Below are 22,039 nucleotides of genomic sequence, written 5' to 3' on the forward strand. Positions count from 1 at the left end.
ATCCCAGGGCACACAGCACAGCACGGGCAGCAGGGAAAGGATCCAGCAGGAATGCTCTGGGTTTGAGTCCCCCTGAGGGACTGGAACCAGCCCATTTAGAGCTTCCCACTGCATCCCTGGTACTCCCTGCCACCACTCATCCTGGACTAGCTATTTCTGCCCCTGGGCAGGGAATTCTGTCAGTGGTTTCTCCCTCAAACAGCTGTGACAGCTTTCAGGTGAGGCTATGGAACATTTTCAAGGACAAATAAAGCGTTCTTGAAACAGAATTGCAACTGAATTATTGCTGAATAAATGACATTCCATAAACCACGTTTCTGGACACCCCAGGGACAGCTTCACCTGTTCTGGGAGAGGAGATTTTCCTACCTGTGACCTGATCTTCAGGGCAGGTCCCAGCTTGAGCCCCATGTTGTTCAGTAAGTGCTCTTCTGTCAGGAGGGGCAGGGTCTCCCCATCGATGGCCTGCTCTCGGAATACCTGAGGGGACACCCAGGGACACACCTGAGCCACCTGTGCTGCCCTGGCACCCTGGAAAAGGTGAACTCAAAACCCTCAGAGCCTGGATCCATCCCCCAGGGGTGTTTGCAGCCTTGTACCCATCCCTCTGGAGCCAAGGGGATTTTCTGCTCTTGGACCCAGCACAACTCACTGCACCCATTCCCTTCCCCTCCTCTGCAGGAGCCAAAACTTCCCTAAAAGACTCCACAAAAAGCCTGGACTTGGGAAAAGCATCCCCTGGGGGCAGAGACAAAGCTGAATCCCAGCCAGGCCAGGGCAACTCTGAGTTGTGCTGGAGTTCCCTGAGATGTCATTCTGCAATCACAGCATTCCAGGGAATCCTGCAGGACTCTCCTGGTTCTACAATCACAGCATTCCAGGGAATCCTGCAGGACTCTCCTGGTCTGGAATCACAGCATTCCAGGGAATTTCCCAGCATTCTCCTGGTTCTGCAATCACAGCATTCCCGGGAATTTCCCAGCATTCTCCTGGTTCTGCAATCACAGCATTCCAGGGAAGCTCCCAGGCCCCATCCCACAGCTCGGCTGGCAGCAGGCTCAGCAATCCATGAGGATAAAACCCAGGAAAGCCCTCAGGGCTCTGAGATGGAGCTCCCAGGAGGAACAAGCCCAGCTGGGAGGGACCAGACTCCCAGGGAATGAGGATGCTCCTCCTGTGGCTGTACCTGAGTGTACTCGGTGCAGCCAGACAGGTTGGACACGAAGCTGCAGACGTCCTCCACTGTCCATTTGCTGATGTCCTCCAGCGCCGGGCTCTCCTCCCCATCCAGAAACAGACCTCCCATGGTGCCTGGGGTGTGGGAAGGACGGCAGGAGAAAGGAACATAAATCATTAAAATCCCACACGGACAACAAGCAGCCTGCAATCTGAATATCTGTCTCCAGCCACACATTCATCTTTAATGACCTGTCAATTAAAGCGCTGGGCAGGGTCAATTCATAGGCCTCTTCCTCCTGGAGGTCCCTGGCTGGGGGAGGGAAGGAAAAATCCCAGCTAATGCATTTCATGTGTGCAATGCTGCTCAGCTGCGGGGGAAGCGGGGAGGGCAGGGCAGCTCGGAGCCTGCAGGAGTTTGTGCTCACAGAGCACAGAGCTCTGCCTGCCCCGGGCTCCTGGAACAGCCCTGCTCCTGGAACGTGCCAGGAATGGCAACGGGGAGCTCCTGCTCCTTCCCAGGGCTGGAATGGCAGCAGGGATCACTGGGGAGCTCCTGCTCCTTTGGAATGGCAGCAGGGATCGCTGGGGAGATCCTGCTCCTTCCCATTCCCATTTCCAGGGCTGGAATCCCACCAGGGATCACTGAGCAGCTCCTGCTCCTTGCCAGGGCTCCAGTCCCACCCTGCCCAGCCTGGGCTGCGCTGTCCCTGCCAGCCCTGTCACTGTCACACAGAGGGTGTCACACAGAGGGTGTGACAGTGGCTCCCAGGGGCTGGGGCAGCCTGACAGAACACCCAGAAAAATCCCAAAGGGAGCCAGGGACAGGCACAGGGGGTGGAAATGGGGACAGGAACACTCAGGGAACTCAGAGCTGCTGTGGGGGAAAGGCAAATCCCACAAACCAAATCCCACAGAACAAACCAAATCCCACAAACGCCTCTTTAGGGTGGGGAAAGCCAACACCAGCCCCTGGAACTGGCTGCTGGCTGCTGTTTGGACCAGCAGAGCACAAGGACATTTACAGGGATGAGAACATCCAGGATTCTCAGGCAGGGAGAGAGTTTATGAGGGGTGTGAGCTGCTCTGCTCAGCGCATGGAGAATGCAATTGCCAGGAGAAAAATATTTCTCCCAGGAGCCTGTCATGACAGAATTATCTGTCCTGTGGGCTGGGGGCTTCTCCCTGGTGGATCAGATGGATGCAACCCCTGCTCCTGCCCACAGCTGTGGGACAGCACAAGGGAAAAACAGATAAAGCGAAGCCACGGAGGGGAGCACAGGCCAGGGAGCAGCCAATTCCCTGGGGAATAGCCCAGGGCTGAGGGAACAGGCAGGGAAAGGAGCAGAGCCACACACAGGGCCCCACACAGGGAGGCAGGGAAAGCTCAGGATCTGCAGGGAAGTTATGGTGCCAGGGAGATGCTTTAGGGCAGCAGGGCCTGCCCAGGGAGCAGGCACAGCCTCTGCAATCATTCCCACACATTTCCTTCCCATTTCCTGCTCCCCGGCTGTCCCTGCAGCTGCACCCCTCAGGCTGGGCAGGGGACAGCTGGGGCTGCCCCTCAGAGCCACAGCCCCCTGTGCTCCCTGTGATCCCTGTCCCTGTGTCCCCTCCCTGCTCTGGCAGCCCAGACAATGAGAACAAATGGGTGCCAGGGGCTGCAGGGCCGCACCTCCCATCGCAGTAATGACCTGTCAGCTCCCAGCAGCCACCAAGGGCAGCACCAGAGCTCTGCTCTGCCTGGCTGCCTGATAAATGATGCTCCGGGGCTGCAATGGACTGGGGAGCGCTGCAGCAGCTGGGGCCGGGCCTGTGGGGCTGCGAGGAACCCACCGTGCCAGGACAGGGGTCCCCAGCACAGCCCAGACAGGGCCGCCCTGGCACCACAGGGCACACAGGGCCACCCTGGCACCACAGGGCACACAGGGCCACCCTGGCACCACAGGGCACACAGGGCCGCCCTGGCACCAGCCCACCTCTGGGCTCCATCAGCCCTGCCCCTTCCCCATCCCTGAGCACCCCCTGTGTGCCCCACTGAGGGCTGGGGTCAGCAGCAGCACAAGGCTGCGCTAATTGCTCTCCAGACTGCAATCAATAGAAGGATTTTAGCCTCCTGCACACTCCATCCTTCACCTCTTCCAGAGGACGGGGCTGCACAGGGCCCTGGGAGGAGGAGGAGGAGGAGGAGGAGGCTGAAACCTTGAGGAGATGAGGTCATCAAGCCACAGCCCCAGAAAGCAGCTCTGGGAATGGAGCTGGACCGGCAGGGACAGAGCAGGGACAGAGCAGCTCCTCCTCCAGCTGCCTCCAACTCCTCATCCTCCTCAGCTGGGTGCAAAAAGGGGTTCAGGAATTGTGTGGCACAGGGGTTCAGGTGGCTGCAGCCCTGCCTGCCTGCCCTGGGTGCTGTGTGCTGCCCCAGAGCCACAGAACACATTTGTCACCCATCCCAGGACAGCTGGATCAATACAACCCTCAATATTTCAGCTGCTGAGCTCCCACCTCAAGCCTGGTGCTGCAGCCTCCACACCGCCCTGTCCTCCAAGGCTTTGCAGGGGGGAGGATTCACTCAAAGCCTCAGGGAGAGCAGCCCCACGCTGGGTGAAAGCAGCCAGAAGCCAAAGAGCCCTCAGGAAGAGACCCCCAGCCCTGGACAGGCTGCACAAGGCAGGGGAGGAGAGCAGGGAAACCCAGCCCGGAGCTGTGCTGGCGATATAAATCCAAAGTGATGATAATAAATGGGCTATTACAGCATCTCACACACGGCTGGGGGAGGGCAGCCAGCCCCAGCCCAGCTCCCCACAGGGCCAGCAGCACCGTGAGCTGAGCCCAGCCCTCTCTAATGGCCGGGAGGAAAGGCTCCTGCAGCAAGGCTGGGCAGCCCGAGGCAGCAGGAATATTCATCATCCTGGCCACCTGCCTGCCGCTGAAACATCGCTGAAACATCGCTGAAAAATCGCTGAAAAATCGCTTCCTCCTTGCTGCCTGGGAGGCAGCTCTAATGAGGGATGGGCAGCCTGCTCGCAGCAGCTCCTGGCGTGGGGAACAGCACAGCATGGCACAGCATGGCACAACATGGCACAGCATGGCATGGCACAGCACGGCATGGCACAATACACACAGCACAACCCCCCTCTCCCTCCCCGTGTGCCCTGCCTCCTGCTAATTGCTCTGCCAGGTAATCAGCTGGGGCAGGTTTGGGTTCTGGGCTCCCTGGCTGTGAGACCCCATTTGTGCCACCCCCAGCCTCTCTCAGGGCTGGCAGTGACCTCCCTGTCTGTCTGTCTGTCTGTCTGTCCCATCCAGCGCAGCTCCCCCAGGGCCTGTGACACAGAGAGCCACCACAAAGAGCCCCTGCCCTGGAACAGGGCACCTGGGAACAAGGCTGGAGAACCCTCCAAGGCCATCAAATCCAACCTCTGCCCAATGCCCACCTTGTCCCCAGCTCAAAGCACCATGTCCATCCTTCCTTGGACAGCTCCAGGGATGGTGACACCACCACCACCACCCTAGGCAGCCCTTCCAACACCTGACCACCCTTTCCATGCACAAACTCTTCCTTTAGAGGCAAGAGAACCTCACAAATCAACCACAACCATGAGCAGGGGGCAGAACCCCATTCCAGCTCCATCAAACCCATCCCTACTCAACACCACCATCTCCACAGCCTCACCTGCATGGAAATAGGTGCCCTTGGACACTTCCAAGGATGGTGACACCACCACCTCCCTGGGCAGCTCTTCCAATGCCCAACCACCCCTTCCATGCACAAACTCATCCTTTAGAGACAAGAGAACCTCACAAAGTGAGGCGCCCCCATTGGCAGTGCCCCCATTCCAGCCCTGCCCCACGCCAGCACCTCCCCAGCCTCACCTGCATGGAAGTAGGGGCTCATGGTGTAGGGGAAGCCGAAGGGCAGCGGCTGTGGGGCGGGCAGCGAGCTTGGAGGCAGGTATTTCACCTCGGCCTTGCCCATGGCGGGCCCCAGCAGGTGGCTGGGGGACTCAGCGCTGGAGGAGCTGCAGGGCACCGTGCCGGGCGCCGTGCCCGCCTCGCCCGCCTCCTTGGCGCCCTCGCAGGCCTTGCCCGCGCCGCCGTCCTTGCCCTCCTTGGGCTCCGCGGCCGCGCCGCCCTCGCCCTTGAGCGCCTCGGCCTTGTCGTCGCCGTCGCTCTCCGAGTCCTTCATCTCGTCGTCGTTACAGTCCTGGGCGCCCGCGCGCGGCTCCCGCGGCTCGCCGGGGCCCTGCGGCTCGGCCCGCGCCTGCGAGGGGCCCTTGCGGCCTGCCCGCCGCGGCTGCTCCTTGGGCGGGGTGGTGGCGGCGCCCGGCGCCAGCGACAGCAGCGGCGCGTTGTTGTGGCGCAGCACCAGCATGGCGTTGCGGCGGGACAGCTCGTCCCGCAGCGCCTGGCCCTCGGGCACGTCGTGCACGCTGCGCAGCGCAGGGTGGTCGGGGGGCAGCCCCGGGTGCAGGCTCAGCGGGTCGGCGGCCAGCAGCCTCTGCCGGTGCAGGTTCTCCAGCTCCTTCTGGCGGATCAGCTCGGCCGACATCTCCAGCCTGCGTGTGGGGAGAGGGCGTTGTGGTGAGGGGCTGGGGGAATGTGCTCACAACCCAGCCTTGGAGGAGCCAGGTGTGACCTCCACACCTGGCCAACATCTCCAGTCTGTGTGGGGACAGCAGATTGTGGTGGGGAGTTGGACGAACGTGGTCCCACCCAGCCCTTCAGGAGCCAGGTGGCACCTCCACACCTGCACAGGCCTCACTGGAACCCTGCTGTGCCATCCCCACCCAGCTCAGCCCACAGCAGGACAAACCCAGCCCTTCCCACTCCTACCTGGCCAGGTTTTGCTTCCGTAGCATCTCCTGCTGCCGTGCAAACATCTCTGCCTGTGCTGGCTGCAGGAACCCGTAACCTGGGCAGGGAGAACACTGCGGGTTATTGCTGCCAGCACTGACCCCTGGCTGCCCCAGGGCCAGCTCCCCAGGAGGAAAAAGGACACCTGAGTGTCCCACCTGAGTGCTGCTTTTTGTTCCAGAGCCCAGCCATCCCCCTCACTGCCATGGCAGGAACACAGGGCCAGGAAGAGCAGCCAAGGAATCTGCTCCTCCGGCTGCAGAACCAGAGGGAAATTGGAACAGCAGCCATGGGGAGACACAGAAATGTGTGTGGGGTGTGTGGCTGCAGGACTGACTGTCCCAGCAGGCACGGGGAGACACAGAAATGTGTGTGGCTGCAGGACTGACTGTCCCAGGCCCCCCCTCTGCCCTGCCCTGGTGTCACCTGGGCGCTCACCTGGTGTCTGGCACAGTGCTGAAGGCACCCCGAGGAAGGGAGGTCTCAAGTGGGGCCCCAGGGCGATGTGGGGAGCGTTCTGGGGCGACAGCAGAGGCGGAGGGTGGGAGATCTCCCTGCGGGAATCACAAAATAAAGCCCTGTTGGAAACCTGGAGGCTCCCAAGGGCTCGGGAAGAACATCTTGGCTCCACATGAGCTGCATCCTGCCCCAGAGGCTCTCTCCGCCTCCTCACCCTCGTGCAGAGCTTCTAAAGTGGAGAGAAAAAAGTAAAAAGAGCAGAACCAAAAGGGGAACAAAGCAGCCAGGACACCCACACACTTCCCACCTTTGCTCCTGTGGCCTTTCAGCCAGGCTGTCCAAAGGATTTGCCCTGGCAGCTTAAAAGGGAGGGCTGAGGATGCTCCATCTGCCCCTCCCTCATCACATTTGGGTTTCTGCCTCCATTACCTCACACCTGAGAAGGAATTCTGTGTTTGGGGAGTGGCTTTGGGAAGATCTGAAAGCATCACTGGCTTGCAAAAACACCTTTCCTAGCTGGGCTAAGGGATGACCTTTAATTGTGGAGAAGAAAGCTGAAGTGAGGCAGAGGAAAGTACACACAGGAGAGGGATGTGAGCAGGAAGGGCAGTGCGGTCAGGGGGAAGGGACCCTGCTGGAGAAGGGTGGGTGAAGCCAGGCAGAATGGGCAGAGCAGATGCCAGGGGCTGGAGAGACACTCAGAGAGGCAGCACTGGGTGGTGGGAAGGGGACAATCCTGGAGAGAGGCAGGGAGCACTTGCTGCAGCAGGAGAGAAGGCAGGGGAAAAAAGGCAGGAAGGGAATAAGAGCCAAGGTCTCTTCCATTAGTCAAATCTGCCCTGGGAGCCTGCAAGCAAATCTGCTTTCCGGCTGCACGTCTCTTAATTCCTTTTGATGGCCACTTACAACATTATTACCTTCAGCAGGGCATCCAGAGGCACAGCCAAGTGCCGGGCCGTTTATTTTCATTTTACAGTATCTCCCTGCAAAAATCTGCTCTGGAGGCCAAGGCACAGGGAGGCAGAAGGTGCCTGTGACTGCAACAAACACAGCACGTGCAGAGGCGCTGCTGCGGGGGGATAACAACGGGAGCATCCTCGCCATCCATGGATCAGACTGTGGGCATGGATGGTTCATGGGAATGGATCAGATCGTGGGAATGGATCAGAGTGTGGGAATGGATAGTTCATGGGAATGGATCAGATCATGGGCATGGATAGCTCATGGGAATGGATCAGATCATGGGCATGGATAGCTCATGGGAATAGATCTGGTCATGGGAATGGATCTGGTCATGGGAATGGATCAGATCATGGGCATGGATAGTTCATGGGAATGGATCAGATTGTGGGAATGGATCTGGTCATGGGAATGGATCAGATCGTGGGAATGGATCAGAGTGTGGGAATGGATAGTTCATGGGAATGGATCAGATCATGGGCATGGATAGCTCATGGGAATGGATCAGATCATGGGCATGGATAGCTCATGGGAATGGATCAGATCATGGGCATGGATAGCTCATGGGAATAGATCTGGTCATGGGAATGGATCTGGTCATGGGAATGGATCAGATCATGGGCATGGATAGCTCATGGGAATGGATCAGATTGTGGGAATGGATAGCTCATGGGAATGGATCAGATTGTGGGAATGGATAGTTCATGGGAATGGATCAGGATCATGGGCATTGATAGCTCTTGGAAATGGATCACCTTGTGGAAATGAGCATGGATCAGATCATGGAAATGGATCAGCTCATGGAAATGGATAGGCTCATGAGCATGGACAGCTCATAGGAATGGATCAGCTCGTGGCCATGGACAGCTCACGTACAGCCAGACAAGGACTCCTGGGCACGCAGTGGGCGAGGGGAGCCCTTCCCAGCTCCGCTTTGCCCCATTCTGTGCATCCACTGCACCGCACCGACCCGGCTGCGCTCCCCCTCCCCAGCCCCTCTATTCCCGGTGCCCCCTCCCCTCCTGCCTGCCCGCCGTCCCCGTGGCCTCTCCGGCTCCGTGCCCCCCTCCCCGGCTCTGCCCTAACCTAATTGAGCCCCGGCGGTGTCTGGAGGCGCGGCGCGGATCGATCGCGGCTGCCGCAATGTTAATGCCGCCCGCGCGCCGCTGGCAGCTCCAATTAATCTCAGGTAACGCCGCGCTCGACCTTCGCCTCCGAGCCGGGGCAGCAGCCAAGCGATGCTTATGTAATTACACCGTGAAGTGTGTAATCACCTGCCCTAATCCCCGAGGCCTCGCAATTAGCCGGGGCCGCGGTCGCGGGGCTGCCAAGTGCTGCTGCCACCCGGGCCGGCCCGCCGATGAATGAGGGACAATTAAAGCGGCGTGACGGGGGCTCCGAGGTGTCCGCTCGATCGTAATTAGCTGTAATCACGGCGAGACGAGCCTGGCAGACGTGCTGGTCGTTTTATAAGAAGCAATTTAGGAAATCAAGCTGCTGTTAACCATCGCGTGGCCGTGCCCTCCTTCCCTGCCTGCCTTGGGGATGTGCAGGGTGCTGCGGGACAGCCGGGCTGCCAATGGAGAGCCCAAAAACAAAGGAGCTCCTTGGCTGGTGCCAGTCTGTGCCCAGGAAGCAGAGGGTGGGATGGGATCAGGGCTGGGAGCTGGAAAAGGAGACGTTCTCCCATGCTGGCAGCCCAGCGCTCTCCCCAGGTTGTTTTGATGCTTTCATGTTGTGCTACGGGCACGACTTTGATCCCTGAGGAATCCACATCTGCTCCAGACTCTGCAGTTCATTCCCTCAGAGCTTCCCTGCCTTCCTGGGCCGGGCAGAGCCCTGGCGAGCCCCTCAGCTGTGTGACACCAGGGACAGACCCTCTGTGCCAGCCCACAGAGCCACCCACGGGCACAGAACCTGCTCCCTGCCAGCCCCTCTGCCCCATCCCTGGCACAGGAGGGAGGCAGCAGCACCAGGTCATGCCCTGGCACAGCCTGGGCACCCTCCCAGCCTTGCCAGCCAGCTGGGAAAAGAACTGGCAAGGCCAGAGCACAAAGCCCCCGAGACCTCAACAAAGGCTGCTGTGCCTTCAGCCAGGTGTGCAGCACCACTGACCCCGCATCCCCTCCCAGGTACCTGCCAGCCTCGCATCCCCCATCAAATTCCCAAATTCCTTCCTCCTCTCCCTCCTCGGCTCAGTCAGAACTGCAGTGCCCTGCTCTGAGGAGGTGAATTTAGCCCCTGGCAATTACATCTGATAAGCCTTGTCCTTCCCTGGAAGAGAGCAATTCTGTGCTGCTCACATTCCTCCCCCTGCCCCCTTTTCCTTTTCCCCCCCTGAAATGCCAGCTGGAGGCTTGTGAGCTGGGTATTAGGGGATTTGCACTGCACGCTGCTAAATTTGATATGTCCTTTAACAGGAGACAAATGGTTCGCAAGGCTTAAAAAGTATCGACTTTTCTTTAACAATAAGCACTAATGGCCTTCAAATAATCAATATTTAAAGTCATTATGGGGTTACACATTATACTGTTAAAACCAAGCCTTTCACTTTAACCCCATGATATCCTCCCCAGGCTGGAGCAGAGCTCCCCCCCGGCTCGAGCCAGGCTCTGGGGGAAGGCTGGGAGCACAGGCTGTGACTGGAGATGTGAGAGGGTCAGGAAATGCAGATTGAAACCGGCAAGGCATGGAAATAAATTTAGAACGGATGGAAGAAGAGGGGAAGGGAGGGGGGGAAAGAATGCATGAAAGCTCTGCTTTCTTCTGCTCTGCATTTGATAGGAAGAGACACTTTAAACCCGAGGTAACAGGCAGGAGGCACAGAGCTCCTGGCTGCTCTGCCATCCCCAGACACTGCCAGCAAGGGAGAATAAATAAAATCAAAGGCCTTGCTAGAAATGCTGTTTGGGATTTCCAGGCAGGAAAAGAACATGTGCTGGCACTGGAGAGGGGCTGCTTTGTGCTGCCCCCTCAAAATGCAGACTGCTGCTGAAACCGAACTGCTTAAACCAGGGCAGCATCTTTGGCTTTTGCTCTGCAGCACCCTCAGCCAGGTGGGAACCAGGGAGGAGGGATCCTGGCAGGGCAGAAATCAGAACATCAGAGCCTGCAGAGAGGAGAGGGGACACAGGGCTGGGGTGGGTGAGAGCAGGACAGAGATGGTGCCCAGAGAGGGCAGGAGATGGTGCCCAGACAAGGCAGGAGATGGTGCCCGCAGAGAGCAGGAGATGGTGCCCAGACAGGGCAGGAGATGGTGCCCAGACAAGGCAGGAGATGGTGCCCGCAGAGAGCAGGAGATGATGCCCAGACAAGGCAGGAGATGGTGCCCAGGGAGGGCAAGAGATGGTGCCCACAGAAAACAGGATCTGAGCCCAAGGAGCCAGCAGGAAAAGGAAAACCTCCCCAGAGCAGGGGGGAGGAATAAGGCGGTGAAGAACAAACCGTAGCAACAGCAGATGGGAGGAAGGGAATCCAAAAAGCCAGGCTGGGTATTTTGGGCACATCTCTGCTGAGAGGAAGCCTCTGGCTGGTGCAGGGTGTCAGTCAGCCCCTGCAGGGAGGCAGGGGGTGTTTTAGGGGGTGCCTCTCTCGGGCTCCCAGCCCAGCTCAGTCCTGCCAAGGGGCTGGGCTTCCCAGGACCCTGTGGTGGGGGTGCTGCTGGCACCTCAGCCTGGCACATTCCGTGCTCCTGGCACTCCTGCTGCCTCCCTCGGCTCCTGAGGATGAGCTGTGCTGCCCCTGCCTGCTCAGAGCCACTCTGCTTGTGCCAACACCTGCCTCAGCACCTGCCTGGCTCTGCCCTCCTCTCCCCTGAGAGGGGCGGCACCCCCAGAGCCCACAGCTCACAGTGCAGGCACAAAGACCAACTCCCAACAGCTGCCAGCACAGAAAAATGCACCCAACGCAGCCAAGGAGCTTCACATCAGTGAGCAGAGAGGGCAGCACAAAAACCCAGCCCTGCCCCAGCTCCCCTCCAACCCCACTGACCACACAGAATCCAACATCTCACCCAGCCCTGCCCCAGCTCCTCTCCAAGCCCTTCTCCGTGCAGGCCATGAGAGATTTCCCCTCAAGAGGAATTTTTCCCCGCGCAGACAGAAGCAGGGATGAGCACCTCGGGGAGGAAATGCCAGGCTGGAGGAGCCCAGCAGAACTCTGCCAACAGCCCCTGGAGGCGCAGCCAAGGAGCAGCATCCCAGCAGCTCTGCAGGGTACAGCCACCTGCCAGCCCTGCAGGAGAGGCAGCAGCGTGCAGATGGAGGAGCTCCAGGCTGGGGTGGTTACGGTGGCACCTTCCCGTTGCACCCTCTCCTCTTCCAAGTCTTTTTATAACACTGAACTCCAGCATCTTCCCAAGCAGACCGCCAGGCCCTGGCATCCCAGCTGAATCCATCTCCAAAGGATCCAGGAAACCAAAACCACAAAGCCAAATGAATTCTCCAGCAGACTGTGCCTTGGGTCTGCTTTTGGCAGGATGCCTCGGTTGCACTGACTCCAGGGAGCAAAGAGATGAAGGCACCAACCACTCTGCCACAACCATGACCCTGGCCCAAGAAAATCCATATCCGTGTGTTTGTGTGCCTCATCCCCACAGAGCCAGCCTCCCAGCCTGCTTCTGACCAGCAAAGAAGCATTAATTAATTAATTAATTAATTAATTAATTAATGGCACCCCTGGACCTCCCCAAGCTCAGTTCACCCTTCCTGCCAGCAGCACCTTCCCGTGAGCAGCCTCCAATCAATGAATAATTAATTAATTAATGGCACCCCTGGGTCCCTGGGTTTATCTGGACCTCCCCATGCTCAGCCTACTCCTCCTACAGCAGCCCCTCCCCGTGAGCAGCCTCCAATTAATTAATAATTAATTAATTAATGGCACCCGTGGGTTCATCTGGACATCCCCACAAGCAGCCCCTCCCCTGAGCAGCCTCCAATTAATAATTAATTAATTAATGGCACCCCCGGGTTTATCTGGACATCCCCATGAGCAGCCTCCAATTAATGAATAATTAATTAATTAATGGCACCCCCAGGTTCCTCTGGGCCTCCCCACAAGCACCCCTCCCCTGAGCAGCCCCAAACTAATTAATAATTAATTAATTAATGGCACCGCTGGGTTTATTTGGACTCCCCACGAGCCCCCCTCCCCAGAGCAGCCCCCACCCTGCCGTGACGCTTTCTCAGGCAGCCCCGGGGCCGGGCTGGCTCCTCTCCAGCCCACACAGCGCTGGGGAAGGCGGCTGCAGGAGGCTCCTCCGTGCCTGCATTCCTCCCAGGTCTGCTCGGGAGCTGGGATTTATGGCCTGGGTTAGCCAAAGCACACGCTGTGGGAGAGACAGAGCCTTCCAGGGCTGCCCGGCCCCTCCACAGCGCAAAGGTGTTGCTGGGAGAGCAGGAAATCCAGGCAGGATCTCCAAGGCTCTGAATGGGGGGAGTTCTGGGCTCAGCACATCCATGCACTGATGGTGCAGCCTGCTCTGCCCCCAGCCCGGCACAAAAGCCAAGAGAAGTGGAAATGCCAGAGCCTTTCCCTGCTCATCCCATGACACGCACAGCCTGTGCATCCCCACAGCCCCCTCCTGCCCCTCCATCCCTGTCAGGAACGCACACAGCTTTAATTTAATTTCCCTCTGAAGTTCTTGATTGCAGAGGGAATGGCTCGTGGCACAGAGCAAGATAAATGAGCTAGAATTTCCTGGGGGTGGGGGATATCAGCTTTCCAGCACTCCCGGCAGTGGGAGAGGCAAGCTGAGGCTCTTTTCCCTAACAAAGAAAACTTCTCTCTCTGTTCCACCTCAGAGCGTTTCTCCTCTCTCATTATCTGGGGATGCTACGAAATGCAAACTTCAACACCTCAACTGGCTCTGTGCCCACAGACAGGTGAGAGTGGCACCTCCAGCACAGGTTTGGGATCATCCCAGCCTGGCACTCGCTCCCCTCGATGTGGATTTACACAGACAGAGACTCCCCCCTTTCCATAGAGACTCCCCAGAGTGGGGCAGGAGCATCCCCACCCAGCACCTGCACAACCCCCAGAGGAGACGGGCACACCTCGCCAGGGAAATCAGCTCTGCCCAGCTCCGAATTACACAACCCCAAAAGCTGGAAAATCCCTCTAAAATCGCCAAGTCCAACCACCATGGACACCACCATGGTCACAACCAAACTATGTCCCCAGTGCCACATCCACACGCTTTTTGAACACTTCCAGGGACGGTGACTCCCAAACTGCCCATTCCACTGATCCCATCCCATGGATCCCATCCCATCCCATCCCATCCCATCCCATCCCATGGATCCCAGCCCTCCCGGCCCGGCAAACCCCGCCCCGGGGCCGTGCCCGGTACCTGTCGGGGAAGTGGCTGTCGCGGTGCTGGGGCAGGCCCTGCTTCCTGCGCTGGCTGGACGAGTTGCTGCCCGAGGGGATGTGCGCTTCCATCGCGCCCGGGGTCCGCGCCGCCGCCGCCGCCACCTCCTGCCGCGCCCGGAGCAGATCTGGGGACACGGGGGAACGAACGGTCAGGAGATGCTGGAGCTGCTGCTGGAGCTGCTGCTGGCCGGCCCCGAGCCCCGCTCGGACACACGGACACACACACGGACCCGCTGTTCCCCGAGACCGCTGGACACGCGGACAGACACACGGACACACGGACCCGCTGCTTCCCGAGCCCCGCTCGGACACGCGGACAGACACACGGACCCGCTGCTCCCCGAGACCGCTGGACACGCGGACACACACACGGACACACGGACCCGCTGTGCCCCGGGGCCGCTCCCGGCCGTGCCCGCAGCCCCCGGGCCGCGGCGGCTCCGCTGCTCCCCCTTCCCCGGTCTGTCCCCCCTTCCCCGGGGCCAGCCCGCGGCTCGGGGCGGCTCTCGGGCGCCGGGGCGGCGGCAGAGCCCGGCGGGGAGCGGCGGCCCCGGCTCCGAGCGGCCGAGCGGCTCCGGGCGCGATCCGCCCCCGCCGCCCTGGGAGTTGGGCGGCGGAGGAAATTGTGCAACTACGGCAGGGGGGTGGATTTGCGGCTTAATTGCCTTCCTGCCGGAGGGAGGGAGGGAGGCAGGGAGGGAAGGAGCGGAAAAAAGGGAGGGAAGGATGGAAGGAGGGATGGATGGAAGCGAGGGGAGCGGGAGGAGAGCGAGGCATTCATTGCCCGCACTCCCTCTCCCGGCCGGTCCCGAGCGGAGCCGCGCTGGCACCTGCCCCGCTCCCAACGTGTCCATCGGGGCTCTCTGTGCCCCGTGGGGCTCCGCAGCGCTGAACCCGCCCAGAACAGGGAAGGGCTGCGCCCCGAGCAGCTGAGGATGGGGCACAGAATGGGACCCCCGTCCCAGCCCGAGCAGTGCCCGGAGACAGCTGCAGGTGAGGGGGAAACGCGGCCCTCGTTCAGCCTGCACTGCTGGGACCATGGCAGGAATGTCACATGTGTCACCCTGCCTGTAATACCTGTGTCACCCTGCCTGTAATACCTGTGACACCCTGCCTGTGTCACCCTGCCTGTGTCATTTGTGACACCCTGCCTGTGACACCCGTGCAGTGACACCTGCACAGCCCCTTGAGGGGTCAGTGCAGCCCGCACGGTGCCCTGGGATGGACAGAGCAGGCAAGGTCAGAATCACACATGCACAAGGCCAAGGAGCCCCAGGGAAGAGCAGGTGATGCAGGTACAGCCCATGTGCCCTGCCCTGGCCTCAGGGAACAACAAGTGACATGGACACACCTGGGCCAGGAGTCCCTCAGTGCCGGTATCAGTGTGAAATCCCCCTGCACACAGCTCACAGCCCACCCAGAGCCTCTGCTGCCCTTCACGTGGTGCACAGGAAACCTCCCTGACACCATCAGCCTGCCACAGGAAACCACAGCACAGCTGGGGAGAGCAGCAGGGGCAGATTTACCTCCCCGAGCACACCCTGGGCAGGATCAGCTCCAGCACCGGCCCTCAAGGCCCTCACACCCAGCAGCACATGCACCTCATGCTCCTCTTCCCACTGTAAAGCTGTAGGAGCACTGCAAACCCTGGGAATGCCCCACTTCCCATCTCTGTGCCTCCCTTTTCCCCACTGGGTTCTTTTCTGCAAATCCCAGCCAGCTCTCCTGGCACCAAGGTGTGCCCAGCCCAGCCTGAGCTCCATCAATCACAGCATCCAACACCGTGGTGATGCTCAGGGCTGGAGCCCCGTGCTGGGCTGGGAACGTTCCCACAGCTGCTGTTTGTGCTGGCAGCAAGGGGGACAGCAGTGCCCAATTCCTGCCCTGGATAGGAGGACAGCAGTGCCCAATTCCTGCCCACATTCCTGCCCCAGACAGGGGACAGCAGTGCCCAATTCCTGCCCACATTCCTGCCCCAGCCAAGGGGACAGCAGTGCCCAATTTCTGCCCGGGATAGGGGGACAGCAGTGCCCAATTCCTGCCCACATTCCTGCCCCAGACAGGGGTACAGCAGTGCCCAATTCCTGCCCACATTCCTGCCCCAGCCAAGGGGACAAGCACTGAAACCATTCTGAACTGCACGAGCACGCAAGGAACAGCCAAACACCATCAGATCACAGGAAAAAAAAAACCCCGAGAATTCGCCGAGGCAGGCAGAGCGTGCAACCTTGCAATGTTTATAAATTAATTATCTGAAAAGCCCAGGTCAGTGCTGATTGCCACGGCGGCTGTAATTTAGAGGGCTGGCGTGCAGCCAGCTGCAGGAGCTGCATTGATCCTGAGTGACCGCAACAACCCCCGCTCACACCCCCTCCTCTCCCCTGCCTCCCCCTCCCTGCCTGCTGCCCGGGCCCCCCCGAGGATCTGTTATTTACAATCCCACTCTGACAGTTGGGAAATCAGATTGATTGACAGAGGGACGCTGGCGGATGGAGGTTCCAGGCACGGAGACAGACTGAATTCAGAATGTGGGATGAATGCCACTGGGAGAACGGGGGAGGAGGAGGGGAGGGGGGGGGGGCTGGAAAGCAATTAAAAAAAAAAAAAAGATTTCTAAATTATTAACATTTTTTAAATTATTAATGTTATTGGTGCCTCCGTGTGAGCCCGCAGATAAACTGCGCTTTGTACTGGCACTAATAATTTATAGCCCAACCAGAGCCCCGTGGTGTGGAGACAATCCAAAAATACACCAAGTTTTGTCTTGTCAATGTTCCCCCAGCCAGTGTGCCTGTGCAGGCTCCTTCTCTCCCCAAACCCCAGCGTGACCCCCCCACAAAATGCTGATGAGGGAATTTAATCATCACCACAAAAACACGCCAGGCTCTCAAGGTAATGAGCTCCTCTCGTTATTGTGGGGGCAGGGGTGACCCAGCTGTCCCCCAGCACACTGCGGAGGGATGGACACGTCCCTGTGGCCAGCAGCCACCCAGGGCCAGAGTCTGTGCCAGCCCTGGTGCCACCCCACGCTCTGTGCTGTGCCCAAGCCCTGCCAGGCTCCAGTCTGAATATTCAGTGCCACCCTTTTGTCACCCTCTGTGCATGCCATGTGCCATCCCGGCCCTGTGGCACACAGCTCTGCCCCTCAGCCACCAGAGCTGCGTTTGCAGGGGCTCTGCAGTGCCTGGCACAGCCCAGCCCAGCCCCAGCTGCTGCCACCTCCCCACGGGGCCGGGGCAGGTTTGTGTTTGTGCCTTTGCTGATAAGCAAATCCTTCCTCCACAGCAATCCCTGCTGCCCCCAGAGAAGCCAATCAAATCAAACAGAGTGGAAAGAAGACAGCCTCTTCATTAACCTAACAAGGAGCCCTGGGGATTCACACTGGGAGCAGAGATCCTCCTGCAGCTCCAGTGATGCTCTGCTGGGGCTGCTGCTGCTCCTGAGGCAGGCAGGACGTGCCAGCCCTGCTCTCTGCCTGTGAAGGGACGTTTTACCTGTGCAGGGATGCTCTACCTGTGCAGGGATGCTCTACCTGTGCAGGGATGTTTTACCTGGATAGGGATGCTCGTGATCCTGCAACCTCCTGGTGCCCCCTTTAGGCACAGCCCAGGATGTGCTGGATGCAGCCAGCTCCCTCCAAAACATCTCCCAGACCCATCCCAAACAGCTCCAGAGCTCAGGAATATCTCCCAGACCCATCCCAAAGGAGTCCAGGGCTCAGGACCATCCCCCAAACCCACCCCAAACACCCCCAGGGCTCGGGGCCGCCCCCATCCCACTCCCCCCGTGTCAGCAGCCCCCGTGCCCGTGCTGGCCATGCCTACCCCCGTGGCTGGGCACTGCCATGCTGTTGGCCAGCTGGAAGAGGCGCTGCTGCTGCTGCTCCTCGAAGGAGCCGTGCTCGTTGAGGGCTGACATCATGCGCCTGTAGTGCTCCTCGGGGGTCATCTGCGCCACCTCCTCCAGCGCCGGCGTCTGCGACGTCTCTGGGGACAGACGGACACACGGACACGCTCAGCCCCAGGCAACGGGGCAGCTGGGACACGGGGCCTGCCTGCAGGACAGCTGGGTGTCCGCTCACATTTGGTATTGATGGGGAGTATCAGAGGGGATGTGCTGGCTGCACCGAGGGGAATTCAGGCTGGAGGTTGGGAAGAAGGTTTTTACAGAAAGGCGATAATGTTCTGGAATGAGACCAGGACTCAGGAACATCTTCCAGACCTATTCCAAAGGAATCCAGGACTCAGGAACATCTCCCAGACCCATCCTAAATGAGTCCAGAGCTCAGGGACATCTCCCAGACCTATCCTAAATGAGTGCAGGACTCAGGGACATCTCCCAGACCTATCCTAAATGAGACCACAGCTCAGGAACATCTCCCAAACCCATCCCAAATGAGTCCAGAGCTCAGGAACATCTCCCAAACAAGTCCAGGGCTTGGGGCATCTCCCAAACCCATCCCAAACAACTCCACGGCTCAGGAACATCTCCTGGACCCATCCCAAATGAGTCCTGGGTGCCAAGGTTTATAGTTGAGGTGTTGGGGCTGAGCTGGACTCAATGATCTTGGAGGTCTCTTCCAACCTGAGGATTCTGAGAATTTGGGGGAATTCTGTGAATTGGGGGAATTCTTTCCTTGCAAGAACTGCGAAGCCTGTTGGTAATTCAGAACTCAGCAGACAGTGCTGCCATATATCCAAGGGACAGTGCTGCCACCCACCCGGCCAGCCCTCAGCAGGACCCCTCAGAGCCGCCCGTTTCCCCTCTGGCCCCAGCCCCAGCCCCCTGGGGGCTCCCAAAGCCCCTCCCTGCCCATGCAGTGCCCGAGGGATCCCAGGCTGGCAGGGAAACCGCAGGGGTTTGTGTTTACTGTAAGCACAGCTCTCAGTAATTACTGCTCTCCGCCCCGGCTGCTCCAACACTGCTTTATCTCGCATCTCTCCCACAGGCAAAGCCTTTTCATTACCCACAGAGGAACTCCCAGGCACAGGGAGGGGGTGCCAGGGCTGGCACTGACAGGGCCACCCTCCTGTGTGCCCAGTTCCTGTGCAGGGCTCACGGGGGTGGCACCGGCCACAGCATGGACTGGAAATGCTGCTGGGGGCTGAGAGAGGGGGTCCCATCAGGAAAGGGGAGTGGAGGCAGCAGGAACAGCCCAGCACACACAGGGGCTCAGAAATGGGGCAGCCCAGGCGCTGGTGCTGCCTTGGTCTGACACCCAACCCACAGGGCTCAGCCTTTGGGGGTGAAATTTCCACAGGCTGTAATGAAACCACCATCCCCTCCCCAAAATACGGGAGGGAAACATCATCATCATCATCATCATCATCATATCATCATCATATCATCATCATAATATCATCATCATCATCATCATGATATCATCATCATCATGATATCATCATCATCATAATATCATCATCATCATGATATCATCATCATCATGATATCATCATCATTATCATCATGATATAATCAACATCATTATCATCGTATCACCATCATCTCATCATGATATCATCAACATCATTATCATCACATCACCATCATCTCATAATTTCATCATCCCAATAATGAATTATAACAATAATAAAATAGAAAAATAAATAACAATGAATAATGAGTAACTTATATAATAACAATAACACTGACTGTAATTATAGTGATTGAAATAATAATAATAATAATAATAATAATAATAATAATAATAATAATAATCTGAGCTGCACAACATTTCCCCGCCCCAGGGCTGCACCCCTGGCTGCCAAGAGCAGCAGGGAAATGCCTCCAGCTCAGCCCAGCCCTGCAGCAGGGCCAGGGCTCCGCTCACACAGCACTCTGGCTGCCCTGCAGCCCCAGCCCGTGCCCCAGTGACCCACATCTGCACCCTGCTGCCTCCCTGGGCTGCTCCCGGCCCTGCTGCATCAGGAGCTGGGCTCCCACCCTGCCCTGGGTCCCCCAGCCCCACAACCAGACCCCAAGGCAGGGCAGGGGCTGCTCTGGGAACAGCCCTGCTCCCCCAGCCCCATCCCAAACCTGCAGGACACCCTGGCAGCAGCAGGGGAGGGAGCAGAGGGCAGAATTCCCTTCCAGGTCTCTTTCCCAGCAGGGAGGATTCCCTCCTCCTCCTCCTCCTGCCCCGGGGATGCAGGAGCTCACTGCCTCAGCTCCCTCCTGATGCTCTTACCCAAAGGTCTCAGGAGCAAAGCCACAGACCTGATTTAGAAAAACACTGATTTATTTTTTTCCTTCTCCCCCCACAGCTGTGTCATTAGAGCAAAGAAAAGGGAGGGGGGAGGGGATTTAATAACACTTAATTACCATAAACTCCACGGGATCAGCCGCAGAGCAGATTTCAGGTGCAGGGAGGGGAGGGACAACGGGGGTGGCTGCGAGGGGAGGCTAAGAGGAAGGAGGAATCCAGGGAAAGGCTGGATTTCCACGCTTAAAACTTGGGAGATTTCACATGACTCAGCCAGCAGTAATTCCAGCTTTGCTGGAGCTTTGCTGTCTGCTTTTGTCATTACCAGGGGTAATGCTGGAGACTGATCTGCCAAAGCTCCCGCAGGCGCCAGGTGTGAAACGGACTCTGGCCAGCCCTGGGCAGGCTGTGAGAGCCAGGCCAGGCATCTGCTGGGCCCTCTGCAGCCCCAGCACAGCCCAGCCCAGCCCAGCTCAGCCTCCCATCTCCCACCACAGGCAGGGCAGCCCCCGGGCACTCAGCTCCTGCACCGCCAAGGGCATTTCCCTGCTGCACCAGGACCTTTCCCCAGGCTCATCCTGCCCAGGCAATGCAGACAAGGCAGGAGCACCCAGCCTGTCCATCAACACACCCCTGACAGGCCAAGGTTCGCTTTATCGAACCCCAAGGACCTGCAGCAAACCCAGCAGGGCTGGCTCAGCAGCCTCAGGGGTTTTCCTGCCTGTGCCCACTCCTGGCACGCTCAGCAGCCTGGATTTGGGGGCACTGATGCTGTGAACAGGGCCAAAACCTCATTTCTTCCCCTGGCCTAACTGGGGAAACAGCTGCCAAAGCCACCAGCACGTGGATGTGCCCCAAAGGAGAGGGACAGACGGACAGAGGCTGGGTCTGAACCACTCAGCTGCAGTCCAGCTCCGGCTGTGGGCTCCTCTGCTAAGCAGAGATCTTATTTTGGTTTAACTGGTCCCCAGCAGCACAGAGAAGAGGATGGCAGCAGCAGCAGCATCCTGTGAGCTCACCCCCATCCAGGGTGAGAGCCCCAGATCCTTCCCTGGGTGTGTTTCCCAGCCCTCCATCCATCCATCCTGCTCCCAGCCTCCATCCATCCTGTTCCCAGCCCTCCATCCCTCCATCCTGCTCTCCCACCTCCCCGAGGCTCCCACCAGAGGGATCTTCCAGCTGCTCCAGCAGGAACTGAACGCTCTTCCCAATTTTCCCTTTCCCATCCTCCAGATGAGTTCCAGCCTTGAGGCGCAGGGGAAGGAGCTGTGCAGCCGGGCAGGAGAGCTTTCATTCACTGGGGAACCGTGTCCCCCTGCGCTGGCAGCCCAGCCCTGGCTCCAGAACGTTCTGCTCCGTTTGGCAGGGCCCCGTTTCCCCAGCCAGGGCTCCCCTTTGATCTCTGGAGTGGCTCTGGGGAGGGAGCAAGGCAGGCACAGGGGCTGTGTCCCCCTGGCAGGGTTTCCAGCCCCACAGGTGTTTTTGCACTCAGCCAGGGAGCAGCAGGGATTGCCTTGGCTGCCTCTGCTGCCCTCGGCACGCCAGGAGCGGCCGCGGCAGCGCCAGCAGGGCCACGGCCTCAGTGCTCCTCCTCCAGAGCTCCTGTTCCACAGCCTTCCCTTCCAAAGGCTCCTCTTGCACAGGCTTCCCTTCCAAAGGCTTTCCTTCCAAAGGCTTCTCTTCCAAAGGCCCCTCTTCCAGAGCCTTCCCTTCCAAAAGCTCCTCTTCCAAAGGCTCTCCCAGAGCCTCCTGTTCCAGAGTCTCCCCTTCCAAAGCCTCCCTTTCCAAAGGCTTCTCTTCCAGAGCCTTCCCTTCCAAAGGCTCTCCTTCCAAAGCCTCCCTTTCCAAAGGCTCTCCTTCCAAAGGCTCCTATTCCAGAGCCTCCCCTTCCAAAGGCTCTTTCAGATCCAGCCCAGCTGTGCCTGAGCCAAGCTGCTCCCAGGGCCAGTGTGGGATGGAAAGGGGCAGATCCTGCTGGGATGGAGAGGGGCAGATCCAGCCCTGGATCTCTGG

The 22,039-nt window shown here is 58.9% G+C and overlaps 1 protein-coding gene across 6 annotated transcripts in view; it reads right to left on the minus strand.

Moving 5' to 3' along the window:
* The window catches only part of SAMD11 (sterile alpha motif domain containing 11), a 66,690-nt gene that overhangs the window by 2,435 nt on the left and 42,216 nt on the right, over positions 1-22,039 (minus strand). For all 6 annotated transcript variants that reach the window (XM_074558394.1, XM_074558393.1, XM_074558392.1 and 3 more), the window contains 7 exons: positions 17,649-17,810; positions 13,802-13,949; positions 6,472-6,587; positions 6,013-6,091; positions 5,053-5,735; positions 1,187-1,311; positions 370-480 (listed from right to left, as the gene is read on the minus strand). In XM_074558394.1, the coding sequence (XP_074414495.1) occupies positions 370-480; positions 1,187-1,311; positions 5,053-5,735; positions 6,013-6,091; positions 6,472-6,587; positions 13,802-13,949; positions 17,649-17,810 (1,424 nt within the window). The remainder of the gene's footprint in view (positions 1-369; positions 481-1,186; positions 1,312-5,052; positions 5,736-6,012; positions 6,092-6,471; positions 6,588-13,801; positions 13,950-17,648; positions 17,811-22,039) is intronic.

This window comes from Zonotrichia albicollis, chromosome 25 (genome assembly GCF_047830755.1).
Source record: "Zonotrichia albicollis isolate bZonAlb1 chromosome 25, bZonAlb1.hap1, whole genome shotgun sequence".
Classification (NCBI taxonomy): domain Eukaryota; kingdom Metazoa; phylum Chordata; class Aves; order Passeriformes; family Passerellidae; genus Zonotrichia; species Zonotrichia albicollis.